Below are 27,996 nucleotides of genomic sequence, written 5' to 3'. Positions count from 1 at the left end.
GGACACGGCTGAAGGGTAGAGACCAGAGATGTCTGTGGGCAATAGGGGTGGAGACAGTCGAGGTAGCCTGGACAAGTCTTGGAACCTGGCTGCCTGCAGTGAGGGCTGTACCCCCACCCCATCTAAGGCAGTGTTACCCAACAATACCTCCATCACAACCCCCCATGGAAAGTGTGAAGGTCTTAAGAGGAGGGTGTGTGGCTGTTTTGTCTTCCTAGACAGGGTACCCAGCAGCCAGTCAGTATACTTAGTAAATCAAGACTTTGTGAGGTGCTAGGTTCAAGTGCAGATGGCTGAGCTCTGCCGCAGACCTAAAAGGGTACATCAGTGAAAAAAGCTGCCATGAGTTAAAAATGTTTTCAGGGGAACTTATACTTAAAAGACATATGTATGTTTTCAAGAGATACACATCTGTGCAAGGGCATGGGTAGTGTGAAAGTGTTAGTCACTCAGTCATGTCTGACTCTGCGATCCCATGGACTGTAGTCCGCCAGGCTCCTCTGTGCATGGGATTTTCTAGGCAAGAATACTGGAGTGGGTTGCCATTTCCTTCTCCAGGCCTGACTCAGGGATCGAACCCAGGTCTCCTGCATTGCAGGCAGATTCACAAGGGTATCCACCCACAAATGTTTGAGGGGGAAGAAGCGAGAGTTGGAGAGAATGCCTGTCTAATGGGTGTTGCAGCAAAAACAGAAATGAAGCTTTTCCTCTGCTAAGAACAAGGAAAGGAAAAGAAACTGACCAGACTAGAGAAGAAATATAAACAGGCCTGAAAGAGTTAATCACTCCCAGCTTAACTATAACGGTTACTAGTCTGTATCTCACAAAACTAACCAGACACTATGTAAATTACAACCTGCACCTACTGCCCCTTAACTCTATGTAAATTACATCGTGGACCAGGTGCTCACCTTCCCCTTCTTTTGCAGACTACCCCTTGTAGCTTTTTGCATTTCAAAAGAGGGCCACAGTATGATAAACCACAGACAAATGGACCTAATTACTGGACTGCCAGGCCCAATTATGGGGTACCTGATGGCAACCCACTCCCGTGTTCTTGCCTGGAGAATCCCAGGGACAGCGGAGCCTGGTAGGCTACAGTCCATGGGGTCACTAAGAGTTAGACACGACTGAGTGACTTCACTTTCACTTTTCACTTTCATGCATTGGAGAAGGAAATGGCAACCCACTCCAGTGTTCTTGCCTAGAGAATCCCAGGGATGGGGGAGCCTGGTGAGCTGCCATATATGGGGTCGCACAGAGTCGGATACAGCTGACGTGACTTAGCAGCAGCAGCAGATACCAGCTCTGACTGTTTTGAAACAAGAAGAAGCATGCAACACTCTCACTACTTTACTCCTTATCATATACCCCAAACTGTGATGATGCCCTCAGATTCCGCATGTGGGGGGCACAGTTCTTGAGGTAGTAGCCTGTTGTGTACTCTTCTTGGCCCACTGGGGATTAAAGCCATTTTCCTCCTCTCTCCAAGTTCTGTCTCTGTACTTACTTATTCCACATCAGTGGGCAGAGAAAGTCAAGATTTTGGTGGTAATATGGGCACTAACTCATTGAAATCAGAGGGTGTGGGGATGACTGTAAGGAACAAGGAGGAGATGGTGAAGAGTCAGAGTAAGTGCTGGGGGAGATGGAGAACACAGGAAGGAAAGCCGGGACATGCCCTGTTACGACAGGCGAGGACACAAAGAGCTTCTACGAGGGAGGAGTCTCCGTAGGCAGTGCAAAGGCTCTAAGAAAAAAACTCACTTCCGTTGGGGCAAGTTTCTCCAGCAGCTTTCAAAGAGATGAGGAATGGAGAAGGCAAATGGTTCAATGACCCAGAGATGAGTTGGCCAAGATTCTATGTTTCCTTCTGGCATTCTTACTTTCTGTTTTGATACTTAGCTACTAACTGTACTTTAGAGCAGAAAGTCTAAAATAACCGTAAGGTCTTATGTTGGATGGACTAAAAGGACACAAGGAGAGACTGAGGTAAAGGTGGCAGAAAAAGAAAATATTTAACCCAACTTGTGTGTCTATATAATAAAGAGGAGTCCTCATAATAAAAGACTAGGAAAATTAGCAAAGTATAACATTGCTGAAAATTAAGCCTTAAAATTATCTTCTTATCCATTTTATCAAATAAGATAACCTCTTGAGAAATCTGTATGCAGGTCAGGAAGCAACAGTTAGAAGTGGACATGGAACAACAGACTGGTTCCAAATAGGAAAAGGACTATGTCAGGGCTGTATACTGTCACCCTGCTTATTTAACTTATATGCAGAGTAAGTTATGTGCATATAAGTTAACTTATACACATCATGAGAAACGCTGGGCTGGAGGAAGCACAAGCTGGAATCAAGATTGCCGGGAAAAATATCAATAACATCAGATATGCAGATGACACCACCCTTATTGCAGAAATCGAAGAAGAACTAAAGAGCCTCTGGATGAAATTGAAAGAGGAGAGTGAAAAAGTTGGCTTAAAACACAACATTCAGAAAACTAAGATCATGGCATCCGGTCCTATCACTTCATGGCAAATAGATGGGGATACAGTGGAAACAGTGGCTGACTTTATTTTTTTGGGCTCCAAAATCACTGCAGATGGTGATTGCAGCACAAAATTAAAAGATGCTTACCCCGTGGAAGGAAAGTTATGACCAACCTAGACAGCATATTAAAAAGCAGAGACATTACTTTGCCAACAAAGGTCCGTCTAGTCAAGGCTATGGTTTTTCCAGTGGTCATGTATGGATGTGAGAGTTGGACTGTAAAGAAAGCTGAGCACCGAAGAATTGATGCTTTTGAACTGTGGTGTTGGAGAAGACTCTTGAGAGTCCCTTGGACAGCAAGGAGATCCAACCAGTCCATCCTAAAGGAGATCAGTCCTGGGTGTTCATTGGAAGGACTGATGCTGAAGTTGAAACTCCAATACTTTGGCCACCTCATGTGAAGAGTTGACTCATTGGTAAAGATCCTGATGCTGGGAGGGATTGGGGGCAGGAGGAGAAGGGGACGACAGAGGATGAGATGGCTGGATGGCATCACCAACTCGATGGACATGAGTTTGAGTAAACTCCGGGAGTTGGTGGTGGACAGGGAGGCCTGGCGTGCTGCGGTTCATGGGGTCGCAGAGCGGACATGACTGAGCGACTGAGCTGAACTGGACTGACTGACTTTAGTTAATTCCCCAGTCTCACGGAGGCGTAACTGAAATACACATGGGATACATGTGCTGTGCGTGCCCAGTCACTCAGTCACGTCTGACTCTCTGTGACCCCATGGACTGTCACCCACCAGGCTCCTCTGTCTGTGGGATTCTCCAGGCAAGAATACTCGGGTGGGTGGCCAGTCCCTTTTCTAGGGGATCTTCCTAACTCAGGGATCAAGCCTGCATCTCCTGTGTCTACTGCATTGACAGGCAGATTCTTTATTGCTGAGCCACATGGGAAGCCCATGGAATACATGTAGCCCAGCTGGGGGCTCCTCGGGCGGCTCAGTGGTAAAGAATCCGCCTGCCAATGCAGGAGACAGACACAAGAGACATGGGTTCAATCCCTGGGTGGGGAAGATCCCCTGGAAAATGGAATGGCAACCCAGTCCAGTATTCTTGCCTGGAGAATTCCACAGACAGAAGAGCCTGGTGGGCTACAGTCCATGGGGTCACAAAGACACAGATATGATAACGTGATTGAGCACGCACGCACACACACACACACACAGAGTTTAATTTATAAAGATGGACTATTGAATAAGTTCGGTCTCTGATCTTCTGAAATGCAATAAATTCCTCGTGCAGAACTTTGGAGTACAGTCACCTGGGACATGTTAATGCTGCCCTCTAACCCTTGGACTATACGTTTAGCCCAGGTCTGCCGGCTGATTCCAGAACCCACAGTCCTTGCCTTCCTCCCACGCTGCCTTCTCACCACCAGTTCAGACCTGCTGTCTTGCTCTGAATGCTCCTCTCTGGCAGGTGCGACAATAAAATGAAGTGCCCGGACACGGCAGGGCTGTCAAGCATTGACCTCCCAGAGACTCAGGCAGGTGCTGCAAAGATCTCTCAAGATTCCCTCTCACTGAATCTGGTTAGTCCTACTGTGAGCTCTTCTGCCCTCCCTGACCAGAGCTCAGCTCCTAAATTTGGCAGACCTTGGCTTGTCTTCAGCGAGTCCATGCCTGACCTCCACCCGGACTGACAACCGAGATTCATTTCTTCATCCAGCAAATGTCTGCTCAGCACCTCAGTGTGTGAGGGACTCTGCTAAGATTCAGCAAAGGAGGAAGACCCCCAGATATCTCAGAACCTTCCGGATCCTTGCTGTAATGGATCCTCTCTTTTGGTGGGCCTTGGATTCTGCACTGACCTCCTTTTACAGTACTTTTCATTTATTCTGTTTTTTCAGTGCCCTTTGAATCTTGGAATGGCTTTCTGTATGCTTATTCAGGAACCCCGGAGTCCACAGGGTCACAAAGAGTCAGATACGACTGAGCAACAACCATAACAATTCGTGAACAAAAATTTCTAGTATTATTCCTGTGTTTTGACCACCTGACCTTACAAATCTGCCTTGACGCCAAACTCTGGCTTCCCCTGGAAAGTTCTAAGCTGGTACATGTGCATCATAGTTAAGGAACATAATTACGGCTGGAAAGGATTGTGGAATTTGTCACCCTCATTTTAAATAGAAGAAACAGATGCTGAGAGAATGCAGAGTCACCTCCCAGGTCCCGTGGTGACTTAGGGGCAGGGCTCAGGCCTGCGTAAGGTCTTCCGACAGCTGATTCCAAGATCCCAGGTCAGGTCAGTTAGGGTCACTTGAACAAGTGACGCCTTCTGATTTCTCATCCCAGTCATTAATATCTCTTGGGATTTCTTACACATGAGTGTCACTGACTCACATGGATTATTGTTAAGATGCTTTACCTCTTAGGCAAACTCACTAATTTGGAAGTTAGCATTTGATATTTTAAAAGTTAACACTTAACAAGTCTAAATTTTTGCTCCACCGTACCTCACACCTGCATCCTTCCCAGTGTCTGCCAGACATTCAGTGTACAGATGTGTTGCCTATACACGCAACAGTCTTATCCATCTGACCTAAGCTTCCTCTTTTACCATAGCCTCTGCTTTTCCTCTGATCCTATGCTAAGGATCAGTCTTCAAGAAATACACTCCAGTTCAGATTCTCATGAACTCCAAACAGGCAAAAAAAAAAACAAAAAAAAAGCAGTTCTGGGAATTCCCTGGTGGTTCAGCGCTTAGGACTGCATATCCACTGCTGGGGATGCAGGTTTGATCCCTGGTAAAGGGAATGATGATCCTGCATGCCATGTAGTTTGGCCAAAAAGAAAAAAAATAAAAGGAGAAAGCTTTAAAAATTTTTATTTTAAAAAAATTTGCTAGTTCAACATTCCATGTGTATGTTAGTTGCTCAGTTGTGTCCGACTGTTTGCGACCTCATGGACTGTAGCCCACCAGGCTCCTCTGTCCGTGGGATTCTCCAGGCAAGAATACTGGAGTGGGTTGCCATTTCCTGCTCCAGGGGATCTTCCCAACCCAGGGATTGAACCCAGGTCTCCCGCATTGCAGGCAGATAGTTGACCGTGTGAGCTACCAGGGCCAATCCAAAGATTCCTTCTAGATGCTAAAGTAGTAGATTAAAAAAGTTCCTTCATTACTAAGTCACTTTCTCCAATTTTCCTTTTAGCTTTCATCTGTATCCTTCTTGACATTAGGCTTAATGTTCACAGCAAAGTATCAGCAACTGTGTTGCCATCAAAAAACTCATCTCCCACCCTGGGCTGGGGCGGCATTCATTGTGTCAGTCATCTAACCCAGCTGGGATGGAAGAGAGGAGCAGCCCTCCTGCATTTCACTAGGGTTCAATTTACAACCCTGAACTGAGCCAGTTCTATACAAAATCAACCTCATTCATTGTCTGAGCCTGTGCTGTCTGCTACTACTGCCTCATAAGCTCACTTGAAGTCAGTGTTTTTCATATTTATGTTCCCCTCCTCCAGAGCACTGAGTGTGGTGCTCTCAACTTTAATGCTTGTCTGTAAAATAAATTTAAACCAGTGATGAGCTGTGTGAAGGCTGGTGAATGCCATGGCAGCAGACTCAGGAGGAATCCTCTCTCTCTAGCACACGCTGTTGCTCACCTTGCTGGTAGCTCTGTCACTCAACTGAAAGCAGGAGTGCAAGGCGAATACTCAGGGTACAGAAGAGCAATGAGAGTGTTGCCGAGACACTGACGTTCAAGAAGGCGCCAGTGGTTAAGACTCAGCCCGCCAATGCAGGGGACAAGCAAGGACTAACCCCTGAGCTGAGAAGATCCTACATGCCGCAAAGCAACTAAGCCCTTGCGTCATGGCTACTAAGCTGGCGAGCCGCAATTACTGAAGCCCACACACCTAGAACCTGTACTCCATAATGAGAGAAGCCCCCATAATGAGAAGCCCTTACACCACAACTAGAGAGGCGTCCCAGCTCGCTGCAACTAGAGAAAGCCCCTGCACAGTGACAGAGTCTCTCCAGCCATAAAGAAAGGAAGGAAAGAAAGAAGGGGCCCAACTTCTAGGGTTCAAATCCTGGCTCTAACCACTGACTAGTTACACGGCTAGTTATTTGACTAGTCACATGACCTCGGGCAAGTTATCTAACCCCCAGCTTCACCCCTCTGCACATTGGATGTGATAAAGCAGTCCCAAACCTCATCAGGCTGCTTTGGTCCCACAAGCCTCCTTGCTGTCCCAATCCCTGGAACCCAATCCAGATACCTGAACGGTCAGCTCCCTCACTTCCCTGGGACCTCTATGAACATTACGCCTTTTCAGTGAGGCCCTCCTGGACCTCTCTGATAACCGAGCATCTTTTTAATTCACAGTACTCACAACCATCCCACATGTTATACGTTTATTTGCTGACATAGTGTCCCATCTCTCCCCTCAAACACAGGACCTTCATTATGGAAAGAACTTTGTTCAGCTCTCTGATGCCTTCTTCATCTGAAATGCAGCCTGGCACAGAGCCCTTGAGTGAATGAAGTGGAAAGTTAGGTGAGTTCATTTCTATTAAATGTCTTGATAAACATGTTCAATACGGGTAAGTCAGTATGTGAGCTACTATCAGAGTGGGGACCCTCTCTGGATGTCCAGTGTGGAGACCCACTTACTCCCTGGTGCTTCTGCTAGCGATGCTGGTCACCTTACCTTAGGAAGAAAAGCCTTGATCATCAGGTACATGCTGCGGACGTTGAGGTTCATCGAGAAGTCCCAGTCTGTCTCCTCACAGTCCAGGATGGTTCCGTGATGGACGAAACTGGAAGAGTGATTAGGCAATGGGGAAAATGATCATCCTAAAAAACTTCTAGTGAAACTCCTTATCCTTTTCATTGTTCTTTATTGGCTCAGACCATTGTCCCTTCCATTACCAAGACTATTAACAATTCAAACCTAGTATTACTTAGTACATTAGGTGAAGTAGTCTAACAACGTAAGCCAAAAAAGTTTAAGACCAAAAACATCTTTTAAAAGAAAGCAGGAGTTTGGAAACTAACAAATGTAAGAAATTTTATACCAATTGCACAGGAAAATCACTGTCATTAAAAACAAACATGGATTTCCTTGGTGGTCCAGTGGTTAAGAATTCAGGTTCCAGTGCAGGAAACGTGGGTGCCATCCCTGGGCAGGGAAATAAGATCCCACATGCTGAAGACAACTAAGCCCATACTTGCCTCAAGCAGAGAGCTCGTGGGCCTCAATGAAAGATTCCTGCATGCTGCAACTAAGACCTGATGCAGCAAAAATAAATAAATATTTAAAAAACCCCAAACCCCAAACCAAACAAATGCGAAGCTGCAAAACGATTATTTCAAGAGCAAGAATGCCCTCTGGTGGCACAAATTTAACATTCTCAAGGGAAATCAAAACTCCAAGGAAAATTGGAAGATAAAAACCATATGATTATCTCAATAGATGCAGAGAAAGCCTTTGACAAAATTCAACACTCATTTATGATTAAAACTCTCCAGAAAGCACGAATAGAAGGAACATACCTCAACATAATAAAAGCTATATATGACAAACCCACAGCAAGCATCACACTCAATGGTGAAAAATTGAAAGCATTTCCTCTGAAATCAGGAACAAGACAAGGATGCCCACTCTCACCACTACTAGTCAACATAGTGTTGGAAGTTTTGGCCACAGCAATCAGAGCAGAAAAAGACGTAAAAGGAATCCAGATAGGAAAAGAAGAAGTGAAACTCTCGCTGTTTGCAGATGACATGATCCTCTCCATAGAAAACCCTAAAGACTCTTCCAGAAAATTACTAGAGCTAATCAATGAATATAGTAAAGTTGCAGGATATAAAATTAACACACAGAAATCCCTTGCATTCCTATATACTAACAATGAAAAAACAGAAAGAGAAATTAAGGAAGCAATACCATTCACCATTGCAACAAAAAGAATAAAATACTTAGGAGTATATCTACTTAAAGAAACGAAAGACCTATACATAGAAAACTATAAAACACTGATGGAAGAAATCAAAGAGGACACAAACAGATGGGAGAAACATACCGTGTTCATGGATTGGAAGAAACAATATTGTCAAAATGGCTATTCTACCCAAAGCAATCGATAGATTCAACGCAATCCCTATCAAGCTACCAACGGTATTTTTCACAGAACTAGAACAAATAATTTCACAATTTGTATGGAAATACAAAAAACCTCGAATAGCCAAAGTAATCTTGAGAAAGAAGAATGGAACTGGAGGAATCAACCTGCCTGACTTCAGACTCTACTACAAAGCCACAGTCATCAAGACAGTATGGTACTGGCACAAAGACAGAAATATAGATCAATGGAACAGAATAGAAAGCCCAGAGATAAATCCACGAACCTATGGACACCTTATCTTTGACAAAGGAGGCAAGGATATACAATGGAAAAAAGACAATCTCTTTAACAAGTGGTGCTGGGAAAACTGGTCAACCACTTGTAAAAGAATGAACCTAGAACACTTTCTAACACCACACACAAAAATAAACTCAAAATGGATTAAAGATCTAAATGTAAGACCAGAAATTATAAAACTCCTAGAGGAGAACACAGGCAAAACACTCTCTGACATAAATCACAGCAAGATCTTCTATGACCCACCTCCCAGAATATTGGAAATAAAAGAAAAATAAACAAATGGGACCTAATGAAAATTAAAAGCTTTTGCACAACAAAGGAAACTATAAGTAAGGTGAAAAGAAAGCCCTCAGATTGGGAGAAAATAATAGCAAATGAGGAAACAGACAAAGGATTAATCTCAAAAATATACAAGCAACTCCTGAAGCTCAATTCCAGAAAAATAAATGACCCAATCAAAAAATGGGCCAAAGAACTAAACAGACATTTCTCCAAAGAAGACATACAGATGGCTAACAAACACATGAAAAGATGCTCAACATCACTCATTATCAGAGAAATGCAAATCAAAACCACAATGAGGTACCATTACACGCCAGTCAGGATGACTGCTATCCAAAAGTCTACAAGCAATAAATGCTGGAGAGGGTGTGGAGAAAAGGGAACCCTCTTACACTGTTGGTGGGAATGCAAACTAGTACAGCCACTGTGGAAAACAGTGTGGAGATTTCTTAAAAAACTGGAAATAGAACTGCCATATGACCCAGCAATACCACTTCTGGGCATACACACTGAGGAATCCAGATCTGAAAGAGACACGTGCACCCCAATGTTCATCGCAGCACTGTTTATAATAGCCAGGACATGGAAGCAACCTAGATGCCCATCAGCAGACGAATGGATAAGGAAGCTGTGGTACATATACACCATGGAATATTACTCAGCCGTTAAAAAGAATTCATTTGAATCAGTTCTAATGAGATGGATGAAACTGGAGCCCATTATACAGAGTGAAGTAAGCCAGAAAGATAAAGAACATTACAGCATACTAACACATATATATGGAATTTAGAAAGATGGTAACGATAACCCTATATGCAAAACAGAAAAAGAGACACAGAAGTGCAGAACAGACTTTTGAACTCTGTGGGAGAAGGTGAGGGTTCGAAAGAACAGCATGTATATTATCTGTGGTGAAACAGATCACCAGCCCAGGTGGGATGCATGAGTCAAGTGCTCGGGCCTGCTGGGCTGGGAAGACCCAGAGGAATCGGGTGGAGAGGGAGGTGGGAGGGGGGATCGGGATGGGGAATACGTGTGGCTCTATGGCTGATTCATATCAATGTATGACAAAACCCACTGGAAAAAAAAAAAAAAAAACTCCAAGGAAAATTCCCCAGACAAGAATACTGGAGTGGGTTGCCATTCCCTTCTCCAGGGGATCTTCCCGACCCAAGGATCAAACCTTGGGTCTCCTGCATTGCAGGCAGATTCTTTACCATCTGATCCATCAGGGAAACCCATTAAAAAAAAAAGAAAAAAATAGACTGCTTAACTATTTCAAGAGCGCCCTCTGGTGGCAGAAATTTAACATTCTCAAGGAGAAGTCTAAACTCAAGAAAACCAGTCTCAAAATCTCAGGGTAGCAAAGTACTAGTCCTACTGTACAGTTCTAACATACTGAGTAAACATTGCAGAAGAAAGCAAAACCTTTAATATAAACTTCACTCTTTTTTGAAGTCACACTTCCTCAAGGAAGCTTTCTAAACACTTGAGTCCTACTTGATTTCACTGTCCCCCGGACCAAAATTATGTAATTAATTATAAAAGATGGTTGGTTCTGATTCCTATGCACCACTGTATTTCCAGTTAAACTGAATGACATCAAGAACCACACGCTCTATTTCTGTATCCCTTAGGTTGCTGAAAATTTAACAGATGCTCAAAAACTAATTTTGCTAGTTCTTTCCACGGTTCTGCATATATCCTCATATGAGGGATGAGCAGCTTATTTATAAACCAGATCATCCCAATTGTTGCTATAATTTAATTCCATACATCGTAACATATGATAAACTATGAATGCAGAGATTTTTTTTTTAAGCTCTGAATCATGATTGGGTAAAACCACAAAACTATATTAGAATGTTCCAGGATTCTTCTACCAAGGCAGGAGCATAAATGTAACACTACCTAAGAAAAGTGGGACATCTGGAAGGTATCTACTGAGTTTCTATTCACTCGCATCTACTGACACGCCTGAGAAGGGAGAGTGGGTTCCAGCAGGGGCTGTCTCTACATGCAGCTGCTGCTCCTCTTTGAGCTCTACATTCATGGTTCAGGAAACTTGGCACCACTCCATGACATTCAATTAAGCCATCCTCTTTGTGCTGTGCATAAAGGTACAACGTGAACCTTGTTTTGCTGGGACTGACTGTCCCAGTAAGAAACACTGAGCTTGGGAGGTATAAAGAACTTGCTAGAATGTGCAAAAAACTGGGGACATTCACATTTCAATAACCTGAGTACTTGGCTTCTGGTAAATGTGCTCTGATAGAGGGTAATTTTAAAGACACTCTACTGGAAAAGTTTTTCATATTATTTTATCAGTCCTAGTGGAGCATCAGTGACAAGTCTGTTGGCATGAGCCTGGTACCAGCCCTGAAAAGAGCAATAGCTTCATGTCAGCGCTGGTGCCTTGAGTGACCCTAACTGCCTGTAGACCCCAAGCCTATGTCAATGTCTATAGCTGTTTTACTTGCAGATCTTAACTGTAATAAAAATTCTGTCCAAAATTTTAGCCATATTCCCCAAGGAATGTATTATGGTTCACAACGAATAATTTTGCTTTATCAAAATTCTTTGTGTGAAAATTGCAGAAAGCTTTCTGTAAGAAGAGTGGAAGTGAAAAGTTGTGAATTACCCAGCAACATTAAAGAGAACATCAAGTTTCTCAATGTCATTGGCAAACTGGTCAATTTGCTTCTTCTTTGTGACATCAAGGACCCGAGTCTGAATACCTGAAATATAAAACAAAGGGCACTATTTGCCTGTATGCGTAAAAGATGTTTAGCCTTGAAGATTCAGCTGTTTCCAAGTATGAATATGGTAATATCTGTATAGTAGGCTTCGTAGGATTGCTGCCCATTCGTAGGGTCTTCATAATCTTGACTCTCAGTAAAAATTTTGAAGTCTCCCCATTTGACCTCCCAATAACACTTCTCTTTCTTCTTCCCCTTCTCTCTAGCCTCTAAATTGAATGATAAAGGTCTTTTCTGAGGAAAGACTTCACAGTGACATAGGGATGATCGATAGCAGACGCATCTCAGTAAGCCAGCAGTAATCGCTGCGAGTCGGCTCATTTGAGCCCATTCTTTCCCCCAGAGGTCAAGTCCCTGCTGGACTCTGTCTGTGTGAAGGGTAAAGGCAGGGGCGTGGGTAAGGTATTGTTTTCACTTGTGTACTTTACCTTTATGCTAATTCTGTTATTTTTCAGAAATGACTCTGCTGGCCAAGGGTATCATCACTTATTTCTGGACCAAATTACAAGGAGAAGAAATGAGAGGCCAGACGAAGAGATGAAACACTTGAAAACCGGCCACAAGAGATCTGGCATGGGGGTGTGAGAGATACACACCACACCAGTTACTCAAAAACCTCTGAACATTCTAGAACAAAAGCAGCAGTCATTATTTTTTTTATTAAAAAAAAATAATACATGGTTCATTATTCTCTTTTGGATATAGAGAGAAAAGTTTATAAACAGAAAGGGAAGACTGAAACCGAGGTTCAGAAAGACCTCCTTTCTGTTGCGCATTTCTATTCCAACAGCTTGATTTGTTGGAATTACAATTCAAGATAGGCTAGTGCAGTTAACTAGGTCAGAGCAGATAACTAGGTCAGTGAACTGATCTGTGTTGATCATGGAACCTGTTCTATTCAACTTCCAAATAAGTTCTCTGTTCTGATTTCTTTCAGAGTAAATTGAAGCTCTCTGAAGTTGGAGTTAGGGTCAGTGTGGTGAAGCAAGTGGTAGAAAGAAACTATTAGTTGCACTCTGTGACTGAGTGACTCTCTGCAACCCTGTAGACTGTGGTCCACCAGGCTCCTCTGTCCACGGGATTCTCCAGGCAAGAATACCCGAGTGGGTTGCCATTTCCTCCTCCAGGGGATCTTCCTGACCCAGGGATAGAACTTGGGTCTCCTGCATTGCGGGCGAATTCTTTACCGTCTGAGCCACTAGGGAAGCCCATAGTATAAGGGGTAATAAACACCTAAATTATCTCTTAGAGTCTCTGGTCATGATAGGTAATGTTAGGGCTGAGCTATTTCCAGTATGGTAGCCACTGGCTGCATGTGGCTACTGAGCCCTTGAAGTGTAGCTAGTCTGGCTGCTGTTAAGTGTAAAATACACACAGGTTTCAAGTATTTAGGAAAAAAATGTAAAATATCCCATTAATAATTTTTATTGTGAGTACATTAAAATTACAGTATTTTATTTTAAAATTACAGTATTTTAGATATGTTCAGTTAAATAAAATATATTCTTAAACTTTTCACCTGTTTCTTTTAACATTTTAAATGTAAAGCTTAAATGTATTTTACTAGAAAAAATTATGCCTGTGAAAAACATCATGTTTCTCTTGGACACTGCTGCCCTCAGAGGAGGGGAGCTCAGAAGTAAGAAGTTGTCATAATGACTGTTAAATGGTCACATCTGATTTCATAATTAGCTATTGAATCCTTTGACATGTTGGATAAAGAAAAAAATTTAAGTATGCACCTTAAAAACTTTGTTCATACATTTATGTGTACTGATTTTTGTCTGCAGGCTCACAGAATACAAACTGGATATCAGAGAATCTGGCTCTAAAAAGAAGCCCCGTGGAGCTGAACAGCTAAGGAATTTTCCCTCAGCATGTAAGGTGCTAATGCTTTATAATCCCTTGTAGACTCCAATCTCAAAATCAAGCTATGGAGGTGCTTACCTGGGTACTTCTCCAGTTCCTGAAGTTTGGATTCATTGATATCTGTGGCTATGACTTTGGCACCTTCTCTTGCAAAAGCCTGGTGGACACAATGTGCAAATAAATCTTTTGTTTACCTGGTTAAACTGCTCTCGTGAACCGAGAGTCTTGTAGCCTCTCCCCTTTATCTTACTGTCGCTATTGTTTTCCCCATGAAATAGGTGAAATTTCACACTACCTAGTCTCACCTCGTTCTTCACAGTTCTTACCAATTTTATCATTAATTGGAACAATGTGACATACACTTGCTTGTCAGTTGACTTTGTCCCTGTGTGTGTGTGTCTGTGTTTGGGCTCAGTTGCTCAGTCATGTCCCACGGACTGTAGCCCACCAGGCTCCTCTGTCCATGGAATTCTCCAGGCAAGCATCCTGGAGTGGCTTGTCACTCCCTTCTCCACGGGATCTTCCCGACCCAGGAATCGAACTCGAGTCTCTTGCATCTCCTGTATTGGCAGCTGGATTCTTCACCACTGTGCCACCTGGGAAGCCTGACTTTGTAATACCAAATAAATATATTTTTAAAAAAAATCGAGGATTCAGTTATTGAACACCTCTCAAAACACCTTTCTTTGGTTTTACAGCCTGCATTCTATTTCTGAGCAGTGACTAAAACCCAAATAATAAGAGAAAAATGGGTTATTTCCACACTTTTCCTCTTAATAAAAATGGATTATTAGCTTAGGTGGGGGTTTCGTGTGTGAGAGGTTGACATACATTAGAAGGCAAAGATAACTTGATACTCTCATAAGTCTGGAGTCCTACCTCTGAACTGACATAATTTCAGAAAACAACGCACTTCTGTAGGGCCCCTTCAGTGATTTTATTATGATGCAGAGAAACTGAGGCAGACAGATAAGTTTCTGTCTGTTAGGTTATCAGTGATGTCACAGGATAAATGTGAGGTATTCATTCCTTCATGTGCCTGGAGTCAGAGTAGCCACTTTTCTTTTTGCAACTTAAGACAACAGAAGCACAAAAGGAAAGAAAAAAAAAAAAAAGAGCAGAACTAAATAACCACGGTACCTGGCCTGATACTTCAGTACCTCAAAAGTTAGTAAGCAAGCAACAGAAGATGATAACTTACCAACGCGGCTGCCCGGCCGATCCCCTGAGCAGCAGCTGTGAGGACGATGACCTTCCCATCAAGTCGGCCCATCCCGGAACCTGCGGTTTAATCTACAGACATGTGTATTTAATGGCTTACACAGTAGCCCATGGCCTCGTGCAGTAACATTTAGAAGGAATGGTTCAACGGACTCCTTTAAGAACCTGAAGATACACACCTGTGTCAAATATCCCCACCACCTGAGAATATCCCCATCGATCTCCAAGAACGCTTACCCTAAATACCTAGCTTTGCATATAAAAACATTTAGCAAAGGCCTGGTAGCTCAGTCAGTAGAGAATCTGCATGCAGTGCAGGAGACACAGGTTTGATCCCTGGGTCGGGAAGATCCCCTGGAGAAGGGAATGGCAAGCCACTCCAGTATCCTTGCCTGGAAAATGCCACGGACAGCAGAAGCTGGAGGGCTGTAGTCCATGGGGTCGCAGAGTCGGACATGACTGAGCCACTAACACACACTGAAGCGGTAGCTGATGACAGACAGACATCAGACTTCAAGCCATCCTCAGGTCGTTTCAGCCTCTGCTGCTGATACAGCCCACCACCGTCCTCCCCTCTGCCCCTCCCTGCAAACACTGCGTGGGTCCTCCCTACTTGGGACTGCTTCTTGCTTCCTCCCTTGTACACTTTTCTTGGGGTCTGTACTATCAATCATCTGTGGTCTGTCCAGGTCTCTTGGGAAGATTTCACAATTGGCCTCCGAGAGTCATTGAAAAATAAGAGTTGGAAAGTCAGATCCTGTCCAAACCCCCCTTTTACATCTGAGGGAACTGATTTGACCTGCTCAAGGTCACAGAGCTGGTCAAGGGCAAAGCTGGGACTAATGTCAGGCCTCCTAACTCTTCCGTATGTGAACATCCTACCCCACAGTGCTGCTGATTAAAGTCTGAGCATTCAGCTGTAACACTTTAACAGACACAAACAGTGATTTTTAAAAGGGAGGACTCAGGATGTCTGACATAGGGGAAATATGATGTACAGAAGATACCTGGTCAATTCTTGGACTGTAACAGATCGCAGGGTGACAGGAAAGGCTAGTGACGAGGTTACAGGTAGTGAAGAGTCAAGTGATGATCAGATGAGGCTGTCTGCAAGGAACCAGGTCCTCTCTCTCACCCTGCAGTTCTTAGTGTGTGCCTCTGACTGCACAACAAGGCACAAAATGGCTGCGTTCTCCCAAGACATTGCATCTGCATTCCAGGCAAAAAAGAAGGAAAGGAGCAAAAGCCAGAAGTCTTTCAGAGACCTTGCTTCTCTATTTTGGAAGGGAGCCCTCCTCTGAAATTCCAGCCCATGTTTTGTTGGCCAGCTTCAGCAGCAGAGGTGAAGAATTTGAGTTTTATTTTCCAGTCTTTATAAAGTGAAAAGGGTAGGGGTCGGGGAGGCGAGTTGGGGGTTGAGTGAGCTAACAAATAGCACACGCACAAAATAATCTTCCCAGTCTGCTCATTACCTGTCTGATAAAGAGTGCATCCAGTCATTTCTTTTTGAACTTATCTCTGTTCTCGTCAGCCAACCTTGGCTTTTTGCGGTAACTCGCCTACACTTTCAAGCCTCCAACCTTTGTCCCAGCTCTCCACGCTGAGGGCTAGTTACTCCTGTGGGGTAATCGGTGCTGGAGGATTTGAGAGCACGACATGACCAGATGTGCATTCTGGAAAGCGCCCTGGAGAGCAGGCCTGGGGAGGGGCTGAGCAGGCGGTTTCCTTCGGAGGAAACTGCAGTGGTGCAGAGGCGGGGGACAAAGAGCGCGGTGGAGGGCAGCGGTGAAAGAGAGTGTTTAAGAGCTGACCCAGGGCCTGGCCGCCAGTGCACTGGTTTCAAAGAGATTACGTGGTTCGCCCAGTGTTTCACGGCTAGGAATTCAAACCTGGGCCTCCTGACTGTGGATTCGAGAGAAGATCTTGTGGTTCTAAATCCCCACATGGCGCCAGGGCCTTGCGGCTCCGCGGAATTGGTACCCGTAACTGACCATGATGCCAGCACCGCGGTCTGAAACCCATCTCTGAGTCTGTGCCGAGGCCACCGCCCCCGGGTCATTTCCGTTGCCTGGGTGCCTGGGTGCGGCACGACTGCCCAGGCGAACCCATCTCGGGGACACGCCGAGCGGGGCTCGTCCCGCGGACTGCAAGGGAAGCAGGATGCGCCCACCCCGCCAAGCCCCTCGTCCGCCCCCTCCCCGCTTCGTCGCGGTCTGACGGCTCTCCCAGCCCCAGTTCCCTCCTCATTTTCTCCCACACCAGCATTTCCTCTAATAAAACTCGTGCGTGTGTAACTTTCTCTAGGAGTCAAGTTTCTTGGAGGACCAGACTGACAGCGCGTGGCTCTAAGACCTGCCCCCAGGGCCTAACTTACGACTTCACTGATGGCTTCGTGATTGACGGAGAAGCAGGGCGTTCACAATGCCCGACCTACTTTGATGCAATTTTATTTTATTTTTTTTCCTTCTTACATGAGTGATACATTTTAAGTTAAACCATGGTAAAAGTTAAGTTAAACACTCAATATAATAATTTAGAAAGGAAGAAACCCCAATAATCCCTATCCGCCCCCAATCCTGAGCATGATGGATTAAAAAGCTGCTACTTGACCCTGCTGTCATCAGCGACTTCTGGCCCATGGCCCTGTGAAGGCACATGCCAGGAAGCGTTGACACCTCGAGAAGCGCTTACTGAAACAACTGCTGATGCGCAGGGCAGCCGTTTTGCTCATTGACCTCCTCCAAGCTGTCCTCCCGATCTTCCTGGGGGCAGACTTTAGAGCCAAAGCCTTACAACTAGATAAACTGCACTATTACACGAAAACGCATTTATTGGGAAAAATGAGTGCCAACATAATCTGAAATGGTGAAATGCGGGAACTTTCAATAAATTCAACGTGAAAATCAGACAAGATGGATTGCTTACTCCAAATATTAGAATCAAAGTTTTTTTTTTAAATTTGGCCCACCTTGCTTATGGGATCTTAGTTCCCCGACCAGGGATTGAACCCTCACCCTTCGCAGTAAGAGTGCAGAGTCCAGAGACACAGAGCATTTACAGGAATTCTTGACGAACCGGAAAAAGGATGTCTACAATAGACTCCTTTAGCTATTGAAAAACTTAGCAGAGTTTCAAACTGTTTAAACATACCTCCTTACCCTGAATTTATGGCTAAAATTAATCCTGAAGAAGGTAATGTGCAGAACAAAGTACCGTCTGAAAATTAAAACTCTCCCCCCTACCCCCCTCCGCCGCCAAAGTTTCTTTTTTAATATATTGGGAAACTTACTTTACAGCCGCAATTTCATGGCGTCCTCCAGATCACTGCGCCGGCAAGAAACTTAAGACCTTTGTGCAGAAGCAAGTCAGGTGCCTAGTAATGCCTGTTGGGATTTGTAGTTCAAATTCCTCCAGTTTTTAGAAAATTACGTGTACATTCACATATTTTATGTGTATGTGCTGCCGTCTAGTGGAGTTAGGTAGAACTGTTAACTCCGATTGCTAGAAGCAAAAAAGTAGAAAAGCATCTTACTGGTGTCTTCCGTTCAGTCGCTCAGTGGTGTCCGACTCTTTGCGACCCCATGGACTGCAGCGCGCCAGGCTTCCCTGTCCACCACCAGCTCCCGGAGCTTGCTCAAACTCATGTCCATCCAGTCGGTGATGCCATCCAACCATCTGGTGTCTTAGAGTGTGGAAATCGCTTCCTTCAAGAATTTTACCTAAGTCCTCTTCTTTTATTTGCACTTATTCTGTGCTGCTCTGGGGGCACTCGAGAGAGAATGAGCCAGGAGTTGCATGTGGAAGTTAGCAACGAAACAGAAGGAAACCAGGTCACTGAAGATCCTGGAGCCTTCCTTCCTGCACCCTGACCTAGATTGCTTTGAGGCGGGGAAATTAGTTCTCTTGTGCTTTTAAGGTATGGTTATTTTGGTATGGTTATTTATGGTTATTTTGTCACACGCAATCTATTCTAACACTCATTACAAACTCAGTGGCAGAATGCAGTCATCTCGAGTGTAGTGGAGGCTGAGTCGGGGAACTTCGAAGGGCATGCTGGGTAATAGCCAAAAATCAAGTTTGGCTGGAGAGAACCAAATATCGGATGGAAAAAGATGTACTAGATCATGTGAGCCCTCTCTACAAGGCTTACTAACTCATGCTTATTTAACAGGCGTGTAACTGAGCTTAGAGACTGTTTAGGCTAGTTTGTGCATATGCTAGTTAAGTAGGGGTCTCTCAACGCCCATGTAACTCACTTTGGCCTGCCTTTTAATTTATAAAACCTGGAAAACAACTCTCAAATTCCCAGCCTTCTTTGCTTCTCGAGCTGGTCAATGAAATAAATGTGAGCTGAAATCTCCGAGGTTTTCCTTCTTGGATAGAAAGCTGAGGCCTCTCTGAAAGGCTTTTGACTTTTGCTCTTTTCTCCCGGAATGCAGTTGTGATGCCTAGGGCCATGGCAACCATTTTGTAACGTGGTGTGAGGTCAGAAGCATACCTTAAAGACAGCAGGGTGAGTGAGAGAAGGGACTTGGTTCCTTGAAGAGAGCCTCAAGTTGACAGTGTTACCATGTGACAGGCTGTCCTATAGTAACCATTACTGTTGAAAATCAGCTCTCTGAACTTCTCCTGTGAGAAAATAAACTTCTTTAGATCATGCTTTTTGCTCTCGGAGTGAATGCGTATCTATAGTAATCACAGTGGCTCGGAACAAAGACTGTGAAGTCAGAAGGATGAAGGTAAGTCCCACATCTTTCCCTCACTAGCTGTCAGTCACTTAGCTCTACAGATCTCAGTTTTCTCGTCTGTAAAACAATCATAGCACTTACCTCAGGGATGTCATGAGGAGGGCGGACTCGGCATCAGTACAACATGCTAGTTTTGTACTTTGTTGGTTGGTTGTCGTGTCCGACTCTGTGACCTCATGGACTGCAGGACGCCCCGCTTCCCTGTCCATCACCACCTCCCGGAGTTTGCTCAAACTCATGTCCATTGATTTGGTGATGCGGTCCAACCATGTCATTCTCTGTCATGCCCTTTTCCTCCTGCCTTCAATCTTTCTCAGCATCAGGGTCTTTTCCAGTGAGTCGGCTCTTTCCGTCAGGTGGCCAAAGTATTGGAATACTTAATAAAAGAGTGTTTTTGTACTTAATAAACATTATTAACAATTCAGTTATAGTGGATAGCAAATATTGTCCTTAAAAAAAAAAGGCACCAAAACCCAAAACACCTTGGCCTAGTTTTTGGTAACAGAACCTCATTGCCCTACTATAGTTTATAATGTTGAGTCTAATGATCTGAAACCATTATCCAGCTGTGCTCCTTGCTTTAATAACAATCCTTTTTCTTTGACTTTTGAAGATTTTGGAATGCACATTTTACAAACATGAGAGTTCCCTGGTCAAGGCCAACTCCGATACTTTTTCTTGAGGCAGATTTCTTGAGCCTTCCTTCATCCCCTGATCTTCAACAGTAGTGGTTACTTTATGACCACCTGTCACATGGTAATGCAAATATCGCCTAACCATTTGTATTCAGTGGACTAAATTTCTCCAAAGCTAGGAATTGTAACTTTTTCACTTTACATTGTGATCAGTTTATATTAAAACTATATGAGTTATTTGTTTCCAAATACAAAAAGTTCCACAAAGGCGGTACATTTGGGTGCCTAGACCGATGATGAGCACGTAGTAGGTGGTTGTTTATTTGCTGAATATGAATGATAGGGTCTAGATAATAATTCTGCGAGGCTCGAGAGCATGTTTCCTATGAATATTTTGTCTTCTTTGGTCATAATTTTGCTTTTCAGATCATTTTAGTATTGTCTGACCGTAGTAGTATTTTTTTTTTTTTTTAACATTCTCACGAGTTTCCATTGCTGCTTTTCATAATCGTTCCTTTGCAGTCACTCACAATATTGAAACTCATTATCATTAGAGATAAACAACATACCAAGGGAGATGTCAGAGAGATGGAGGAACAGAAGCTCTCTTTCCCTAACAGACACCGACTTGACAGCAATATACGGGCCAAAATACTTTGGTGAAAACTTCAGAAGCCAGTTAAGAAGGGCTTCCCTGGTGGCAGTACCCCAGGTCAGGGCAAAGCTGGGAACGGCCCCACTGAAGCAAGTGAGAAGAGCCGTTTCACTTCACCTGCACCCACCCCTCCCTGGGCTAGCACAGCTTAGCCCCGGCTCAGTTTCCCCATCACGGGCAGTAGGGGAAAGAGGAGAGTGGGAGGTTCACCAGAAGTTCCAGCTTTCTGAGGGATGTCCGAGTGACTGGTTACTCTCCCCTGACTCAGAGTGCTGATGGAACTGGCATGGTTTGGCACCAGAGAGCCTGCAAAGACTGGTGCGGCTCTGCAGTCAGGACCAGGTGCCCCCTGGAGGCTTCATTCTTGGGAGGGAGGAGAAGCGTGGGTGTCTGGTGTCCCAGCTTTCTGAATGGCTGCACAAGAGACTGGTTTGTGTTTCGCCTGACTTGGGGTGCTGGTGGGGAAGCTGATATACTTTGGATGCCTGGGGGCCGATGAGAAAAAAGGACAGTGGTGTGACTTGCAGCTGCAGCACCAAAGAGCCTGCAGTACTGCAGACAGACACCAGAGGGAGATCATGAGCTCCTAAAAAGAATTTGGCAACCCTCTCTAGTTGCCAATTCTCACACGCAAGCCCAGATAAATGGCATACCCCCAAAGGTTTCAGAGGCCCCCCAGAATCTATAAACGAGCTGATTGATGAAGATGTTTCCCTGTATGACACTAGAAGAGGTGGCTGCTTTTTTTCAAATGCATAAAACCCAGCAAAACATCAGAAGGCACACAAACATAGACTATTGAGAAACAAGATAAATCTCCAGAAACAAACTCAAAAAAAAAGTTGATCTAAGAATCACCTATCAAAGAATTAAAAATAACAGAAGCTCAATGATCTATAGGAAATACAGACAACTAAATGAATTTGGGAAAATAATGCATGAACAGCATGAAAATATTAACAAGTAAATAGAAACTATGAAGAAGAACCAAACAAATTCTGGTGCTGAAGAATAATCAAATTGCAAAATTCACCAGAGGGGTTGAACAGCCGACTTGATCAAGCAGAAGAATCAACAAATTGGTCATTTGAAATTATCCAGTCAGAAAAGCATAAAGGAAAAAAGAAAAGTGTAGAGAGCCTGAGGTACTTATGGGGCATACTTAGTGGACCAACATATGGTGGTACTTCCAGAAGAGATGGGGACAAAAAGTTGATTTGAAGAAATAATGGCCCTCAAACTTCCCAAATCTGAGGAAGGAACCGGACATCCAAATTCAGAGAGGTAAGCAACATTCTGTTAGACTGGAAACCCGATGACTAATTTTATTTTTAATGGCCTTTAGTTTCCCTGGAGAAAGGAATGGCGACTCACTCCAGTATTCTTGCCTGGGAAATCCCACGGACAGAGGAGCCTGGTGGGCTACAGTCCATGGGGTCACAGAGTTGGACACAATTGTGTGACTGAGCATGCACACAGAGCAGTTTTTTATTCAGGTGAACTTACCTACTCCTCAGTCATCTGGGGGAAGCAGACATCGTAAAGAATCAAGCCTGCGGTACTGTTATAGTGTCTTGTTTGGGTAACGGTGGAAAGCAGAAACAGGCCCAGGTAGGAGGATTAGAGGAGGGGACACTTTCCCTTAGCATTAGTGAATTCCCATGGCAGTGTTAAGATAAGGGAAAATATCCAATCCACAGACTTTAGAATGATGGCTGTGATGCAATTCATAATCTCTTTCTCTGAATAAATATTCTTACCAAAGAGCCAAGAATGTCTTGAAATCACTAACTCTGTTCTAAGTGCATCTTGCTGTTCTGTGTGGTTTTTCAAAATCACGTGATATAAAGTATCAGATACTTTCTAAAACCATAGTTCCTTATAGGTCAGAGACCCCTCTGGGGATATGACAAAAGAATGTATGGACCTTGGTATCCTAGAAAAATGGATCCACACACAAAAGTTAATATTAAACTTCAGAGGTTTTACAGCTGCATGAAGTCCAGATGCCTTGCGTTATCTGTGGGCACTTCAGGTTTAGAAAACTTTACCTTGATAGAAACTCTGGCGCTGTTTCCTCGTGTCTAAAATTGAAGGGCACAATAAATTGATGTGGTTTTTTTCCAGTTGCTAATGGAGTGCAACCAACTACAAAGTCTAATAAAAAACCAATTTAGAGTGCTTGCATAGGGAGTGGGGTGGGTTGTAACTGGAAAGTGAGAAACAACTTCCATAGCTGTTACAGTAAAAGGAAGATTAAAACTAGAAAATGCCGAGGCTGGATCACTTGCTATCCCTTAACAGCCTAAATATGGAATGCATGTGTGTGTTTTTACAGCAAAATTCTGAAAGTCAACACAGAAGAAGAAAGGAGGGCCAGCTATACCTGGAGTATCCCACCAAGAAACCATCAGTTAAATTACATGGTGCTGTGATCTAGAACAACTAATCAAACATTTACTGAATGTTCAAGGCACTAAAAGAGTCTGTAGTTTTGTTAATCAAATGATACTTTATATTAATTTATGAATTATGCTTTGGAATTCTCTAAGTCATATGTGGATAACTTCATATTAATAAAAATATATACATTTTATGTATACATGGGAAGATTGGAAATTTCCTTCAATAACTTTATTCTTTATAAAACATATAAATAAATAAAACTTTTCAACTTCTAAAGGATTACCATGTTTAAGAAGAAGGTATATTGCTATCAGCATTCTAGATTATGGGAATGCATCCCATTCTTTCATCTTCCAATCCTAGTGGCAAAGTGGGAACTGAACTGAAGTTGGATTGTGACATGACTGCCAGGGATAGACACATAAAGACATGAACAGACATTTCCAAACATGGAATGTGGGGCCGCCAGAAAAGTGGCACCGCGGAGTCTACTGAGTCTTGCACTCCGGCACATCTTTTCCTGACGACATTTGCCAAAGACCTGGCTGGGGATTCTCGGTCTCCACTTCAGCAGTTTGCTCTTCTGAGGAGGAAAAAAAAAATATCAACAACAAAAGTAACCTTAGTGAAAACATAGACAAAACCCAAATACAACTGAAGTGGAAAGGATGATGTGACAGTAGACAGATGAAGAATAAAACATGGCCCTTCAACAAGGTCATTAATTTCCTTGCTAAAAAGGTATACTTCACTTCATCAGAGTTGAAGATGTTTATTCCCCATTTTCTCATAAAATGAATGGTTAGAAAAACCATATTGTACATAAAACCTAGAAGTAATAAATTTTCAGTTGGAATCTATCAATCTGAGAAGCAAAGTGAATCAAGCAATAAGCTGAGTTTGGTTTTCCTTTGTCCTATTTTTAGGGAAAAACTACTGTGCTATGCAAATACTATGTATTTTAGAGAATACTTAGCCATCGTTGGAAAGCTTTCTTTGAAGCTTTAAAAAGCATTTTAACTCCATCTATTTATTTATAAGTAATAATTGTTTTAAAATTATATATGCATAAATCTAGGATAGCTGATCTTGAGATAATGAAAATTTCCTTTTATAATTAAAATTAAAAACTGACAATTTTTTGGATTGATATTTTATTAATACTAATTCAAGGATTATGTCCTTTAATTCTGAATTGGTGAATTTTTGATTTATGTATCCCCCCAGCCTTTTATTTCACTTAAAAATCTTACCAGAAAGATCCACGTATTGATAAAAAGACTTAAGCATTTTTATTTGCAGTTGGATTAGTTCATATTATGCATGTGCCTTTGGCACTGTCAAATAAAATCAAGAGGTGATTATAAAACTTATCAGTTTTTCCAAAGACTCTTCTAAAACGGTATGTGTATGTGTGTGTATACACCAAAAGCTCTATGAAAGTGCTAATAACTAGTGGAAGGTCCTTAAGTTTTTGTTAAGTACTATTCAAAGAGCTGAATAGTTTCAGTTTTTTTCCCAAATTGCTTTGTTCCTTACTATCTCCCTAAGAGCACTGTCAAGGTGCTGACTTGATCCAATTCTGACATGATGAGAATGAACTGATTCCTTCTTTGTCACAGTTCCTATGTTCTTTTTTTTTATTTTTTTAAAATTTTTATTTATTTATTTTTTTTTTTTTTTTTTTTTTTTTTTTTTTTTTTATATTCTTTTTTTTTTTTATTTTTTTATTTTTTTAATATTATTTTATTAGTTGGAGGCCAATCACTTTACAACATTTCAGTGGGTTTTGTCATACATTGACATGAATCAGCCATATAGTTACATGTATTCCCCATCCCGATCCCCCCTCCCACCTCCCTCCCCACCCGACTCCTCAGGGTCCTCCCAGTGCACCAGGCCCGAGCACCTGACTCTTGTATCCCACCTGGGCTGGTGGTCCGTTTCACCATAGATAATATACATGCTGTTCTTTCAAAACATCCCACCCTCACGTTCTCCCCTAGAGTTCAAAAGTCTGTTCTGTATTTCTGTGTCTCTTTTTCTGTTTTGCATAAAATTTTTATTTATTTATTTTTTTAAAGTTCCTATGTTCTTGCCTGGAGAATTCCATGGACAGAGGAGCCTGGAGAGATAGAGTCCATGGGGTCGCAGAGTCAGACACCACCGAGCGACTAAAACTTTCACTTTTCAGAGCTCTTATACACCCTGGCAACCTTTGCTCAGAGCTTTAAATAGCTGGCAGTCGCCTCTTTTGATGAAGTTTTTTTAATGTTTCTACAAATGCATAATAGGGTATTTCTGACAGGTGGATACACTGTCACTCCTGGGCATGTGGTGGGAAAGGCTAAGACAGCATATTACAGAGCTTCTCCCGCCACGTTCCCCATCTCTATGGACAGTGCCTCTGCAGAGCTGGGGTGAGCCTGATACCCGACACCCACTTTACCCAATCAGGCACTGAGCCTGCTGATTCCACCTCCAAATCTCTCCCATCTGTCACGTCTCCTCGACTCTACCGTACCTGGCCAAGTTCACGCTGTCCCCTTGCTCAGGCACCTGTCAAACTCTTGCTCCCATGATTTGTGGGTTACCTTACAGCTGAGGCAATGTGTTCCCAATGTATGCGTCATCACGCTCCTCTGCTCTTGTCTGAAACCTGAAGGCTTCCTCCATATGCTCTCAGGATCAAGTTTAAATTCTTTCACACTCTCTACAGAGTCCTTCAGGTCTGGCTCTTACCTCTCTTCTTTGGTTCACTGGCTCCATCCACAGAAGCCTGTGTTCCTTGCGCCCTGGCCGCGTCATACTCCTTCAGCCCCTCCCCCGACTGCGGGCCCTCCTACTCTGGCTGGGGCGGTCAATGTTCTATCTTTAAGTGCTCTGCCCTCCTCTCTGTTCAGCTAGCTCCTGTTAACCTGTTAGAGCTCAGTTCCCTTTTTCAAGGAAGACTTCCGTAATATTACTAAAACAAAACCCTACTGTAAGCCTCAGAGCCTTTTGCACTCTAGAATTTTCCCTTTGACTACCTGATTGCTGTCTATACCTACTACACTGTAAGCTCTAGGAGGACAGGAACTGCATCTAGTTTTGCTTATTACTTCACCATTAGGGTATAATATGAATCACAGAGTTGATAGTAAAGAATTCTGTTGACTGAATCAGTAAGTAAATGATACAAGTCTATGATCTGGCTTGTGTAAAATGAATATAATCCTACTGGAAATACTGGCCCACTGAATTCATAAGAAAGTCTTTTTCAGTAAAAGTAGTTTTGTGCATAGGGTAGTGTCCTTATGTCCTTGGGAGTGCTGCTTGTCCATTTCAGGGAAAAGATGACAGTTTAAGACACAGACTTCACTCAGGGTAAAAAGGGACTGCACTTCAGAGAATCTTTGTCCCCCGAGAAAGTAATGAAGTCTCTGCCCTGTGAGCTTGGTCTGCTCCATCCTCTCCTGTTGATACTTGCCCTGTGGGGTCACGTGGTAAAGAGAAGTTCCAACTGTTATCCCCGCATTTCTGAGCACCAGTATATTTACCTACCTGGACAAAGGCCTAAACCTGAGTTATCAAAATAGCGAATTGGAGGAGGTACTGGCAAAGACTTTGATCGGTTATCAAAAAACCAAGATTTCGGTGACTCCTTTGGCATAGGATCTTGGATATTCCGTTCCTTGCATTGAGAAGACATATGGTGTCTCTTTTTAGGTGTCCCAGTCACTTTAGGAGACTTTGGAGAATTCTCACAAGTTACTTCTTTGTGAACTTCTCTTTTAAGAGTTCTCTCCTTCCATGTCTTGACCTCACTGGAAAGATGATGATAATTGCTTAAATGTGGTAGTGGTGGGTGAGAGGGAGAAACAGGAGAAAAAAGGAGACCACAAGACTGCAATTCCTGCAATGTATTCACACTTAAGTTAAAAAAAAATGTTTTTAAATTGTGGTGTGTGTTAAAATATACATAACATAAAATTTAGCATTTTATCATATTTACATTCTAGTTTCAACCTAATGCTTCCTGTTTGGACTGTTTCCACAGTTCAGAAAATGAAATGAGGTCAGTATAAACTGAGTAATTGTAGTAAATCTCCATAATCATGGGGTTTTGAAAAGAAATGATATCAGATTTTTAAATGAATCGACGATATGATCTAGTGTATTTTGTGGCCATAATTTGATAAATTAGTCTCTGGGGTAGATGACTCTAATCTATCTGTTATTTTAAGAGAAATAATTTGTGGTGCTTTTCTGGATTCATTATATTCTTGCTTCATAGAGGAAATGCTACCAGCATTGCTCTGGTTCCTCCAGAGAGAAACCTGGGCAACAATCCTAGGGCTCCTTCTTCCTCATACTTATTTCTCAAATTCATCTCCTTATTTTTATCTGCATTGGCACCATTCCAGTCCATGCCAAAACTATCTTTTGCTTGGGCAACAATAAACAGATTCCTAAGCTGGGGCCTCCTAAACTGAGATGCTGTCT

At 43.1% G+C, this 27,996-nt stretch overlaps 2 protein-coding genes across 6 annotated transcripts in view; both read right to left on the bottom strand.

The window, feature by feature from the left end:
• BDH2 (3-hydroxybutyrate dehydrogenase 2) overlaps window positions 1-18,475 on the bottom strand; it is a 29,696-nt gene extending 11,221 nt beyond the window's left edge. Inside the window, exons 1-6 of one of the 2 annotated variants that reach the window (XM_065907039.1) lie at window positions 18,357-18,475; window positions 16,075-16,276; window positions 15,048-15,139; window positions 13,925-14,003; window positions 11,860-11,956; window positions 7,220-7,328 (exon numbers count right to left, since the gene is read on the bottom strand). In XM_065907039.1, coding sequence (XP_065763111.1) covers window positions 7,220-7,328; window positions 11,860-11,956; window positions 13,925-14,003; window positions 15,048-15,119 — 357 coding nt within the window. In that variant the 5' untranslated portion in view covers window positions 15,120-15,139; window positions 16,075-16,276; window positions 18,357-18,475. The remainder of the gene's footprint in view (window positions 1-7,219; window positions 7,329-11,859; window positions 11,957-13,924; window positions 14,004-15,047; window positions 15,140-16,074; window positions 16,277-18,356) is intronic. The other variant, XM_065907038.1, reaches the window with a different exon arrangement.
• A 5,029-nt stretch (window positions 18,476-23,504) lies between these two features.
• The window catches only part of CENPE (centromere protein E), a 74,187-nt gene continuing 69,695 nt past the window's right edge, over window positions 23,505-27,996 (bottom strand). The window contains exons 46-47 of one of the 4 annotated variants that reach the window (XM_065907363.1): window positions 27,055-27,317; window positions 23,505-24,094 (exon numbers count right to left, since the gene is read on the bottom strand). In XM_065907363.1, coding sequence (XP_065763435.1) covers window positions 24,000-24,094; window positions 27,055-27,317 — 358 coding nt within the window. In that variant the 3' untranslated portion in view covers window positions 23,505-23,999. The remainder of the gene's footprint in view (window positions 24,095-27,054; window positions 27,318-27,996) is intronic. The other 3 variants (XM_065907361.1, XM_065907360.1, XM_065907362.1) reach the window with 3 other exon arrangements.

Source organism: Muntiacus reevesi, chromosome 16, assembly GCF_963930625.1.
Source record: "Muntiacus reevesi chromosome 16, mMunRee1.1, whole genome shotgun sequence".
Classification (NCBI taxonomy): domain Eukaryota; kingdom Metazoa; phylum Chordata; class Mammalia; order Artiodactyla; family Cervidae; genus Muntiacus; species Muntiacus reevesi.
The sequence above is the reverse complement of the archived record's forward strand: the minus strand, read 5'-3'. Positions and strand labels throughout refer to the sequence as shown.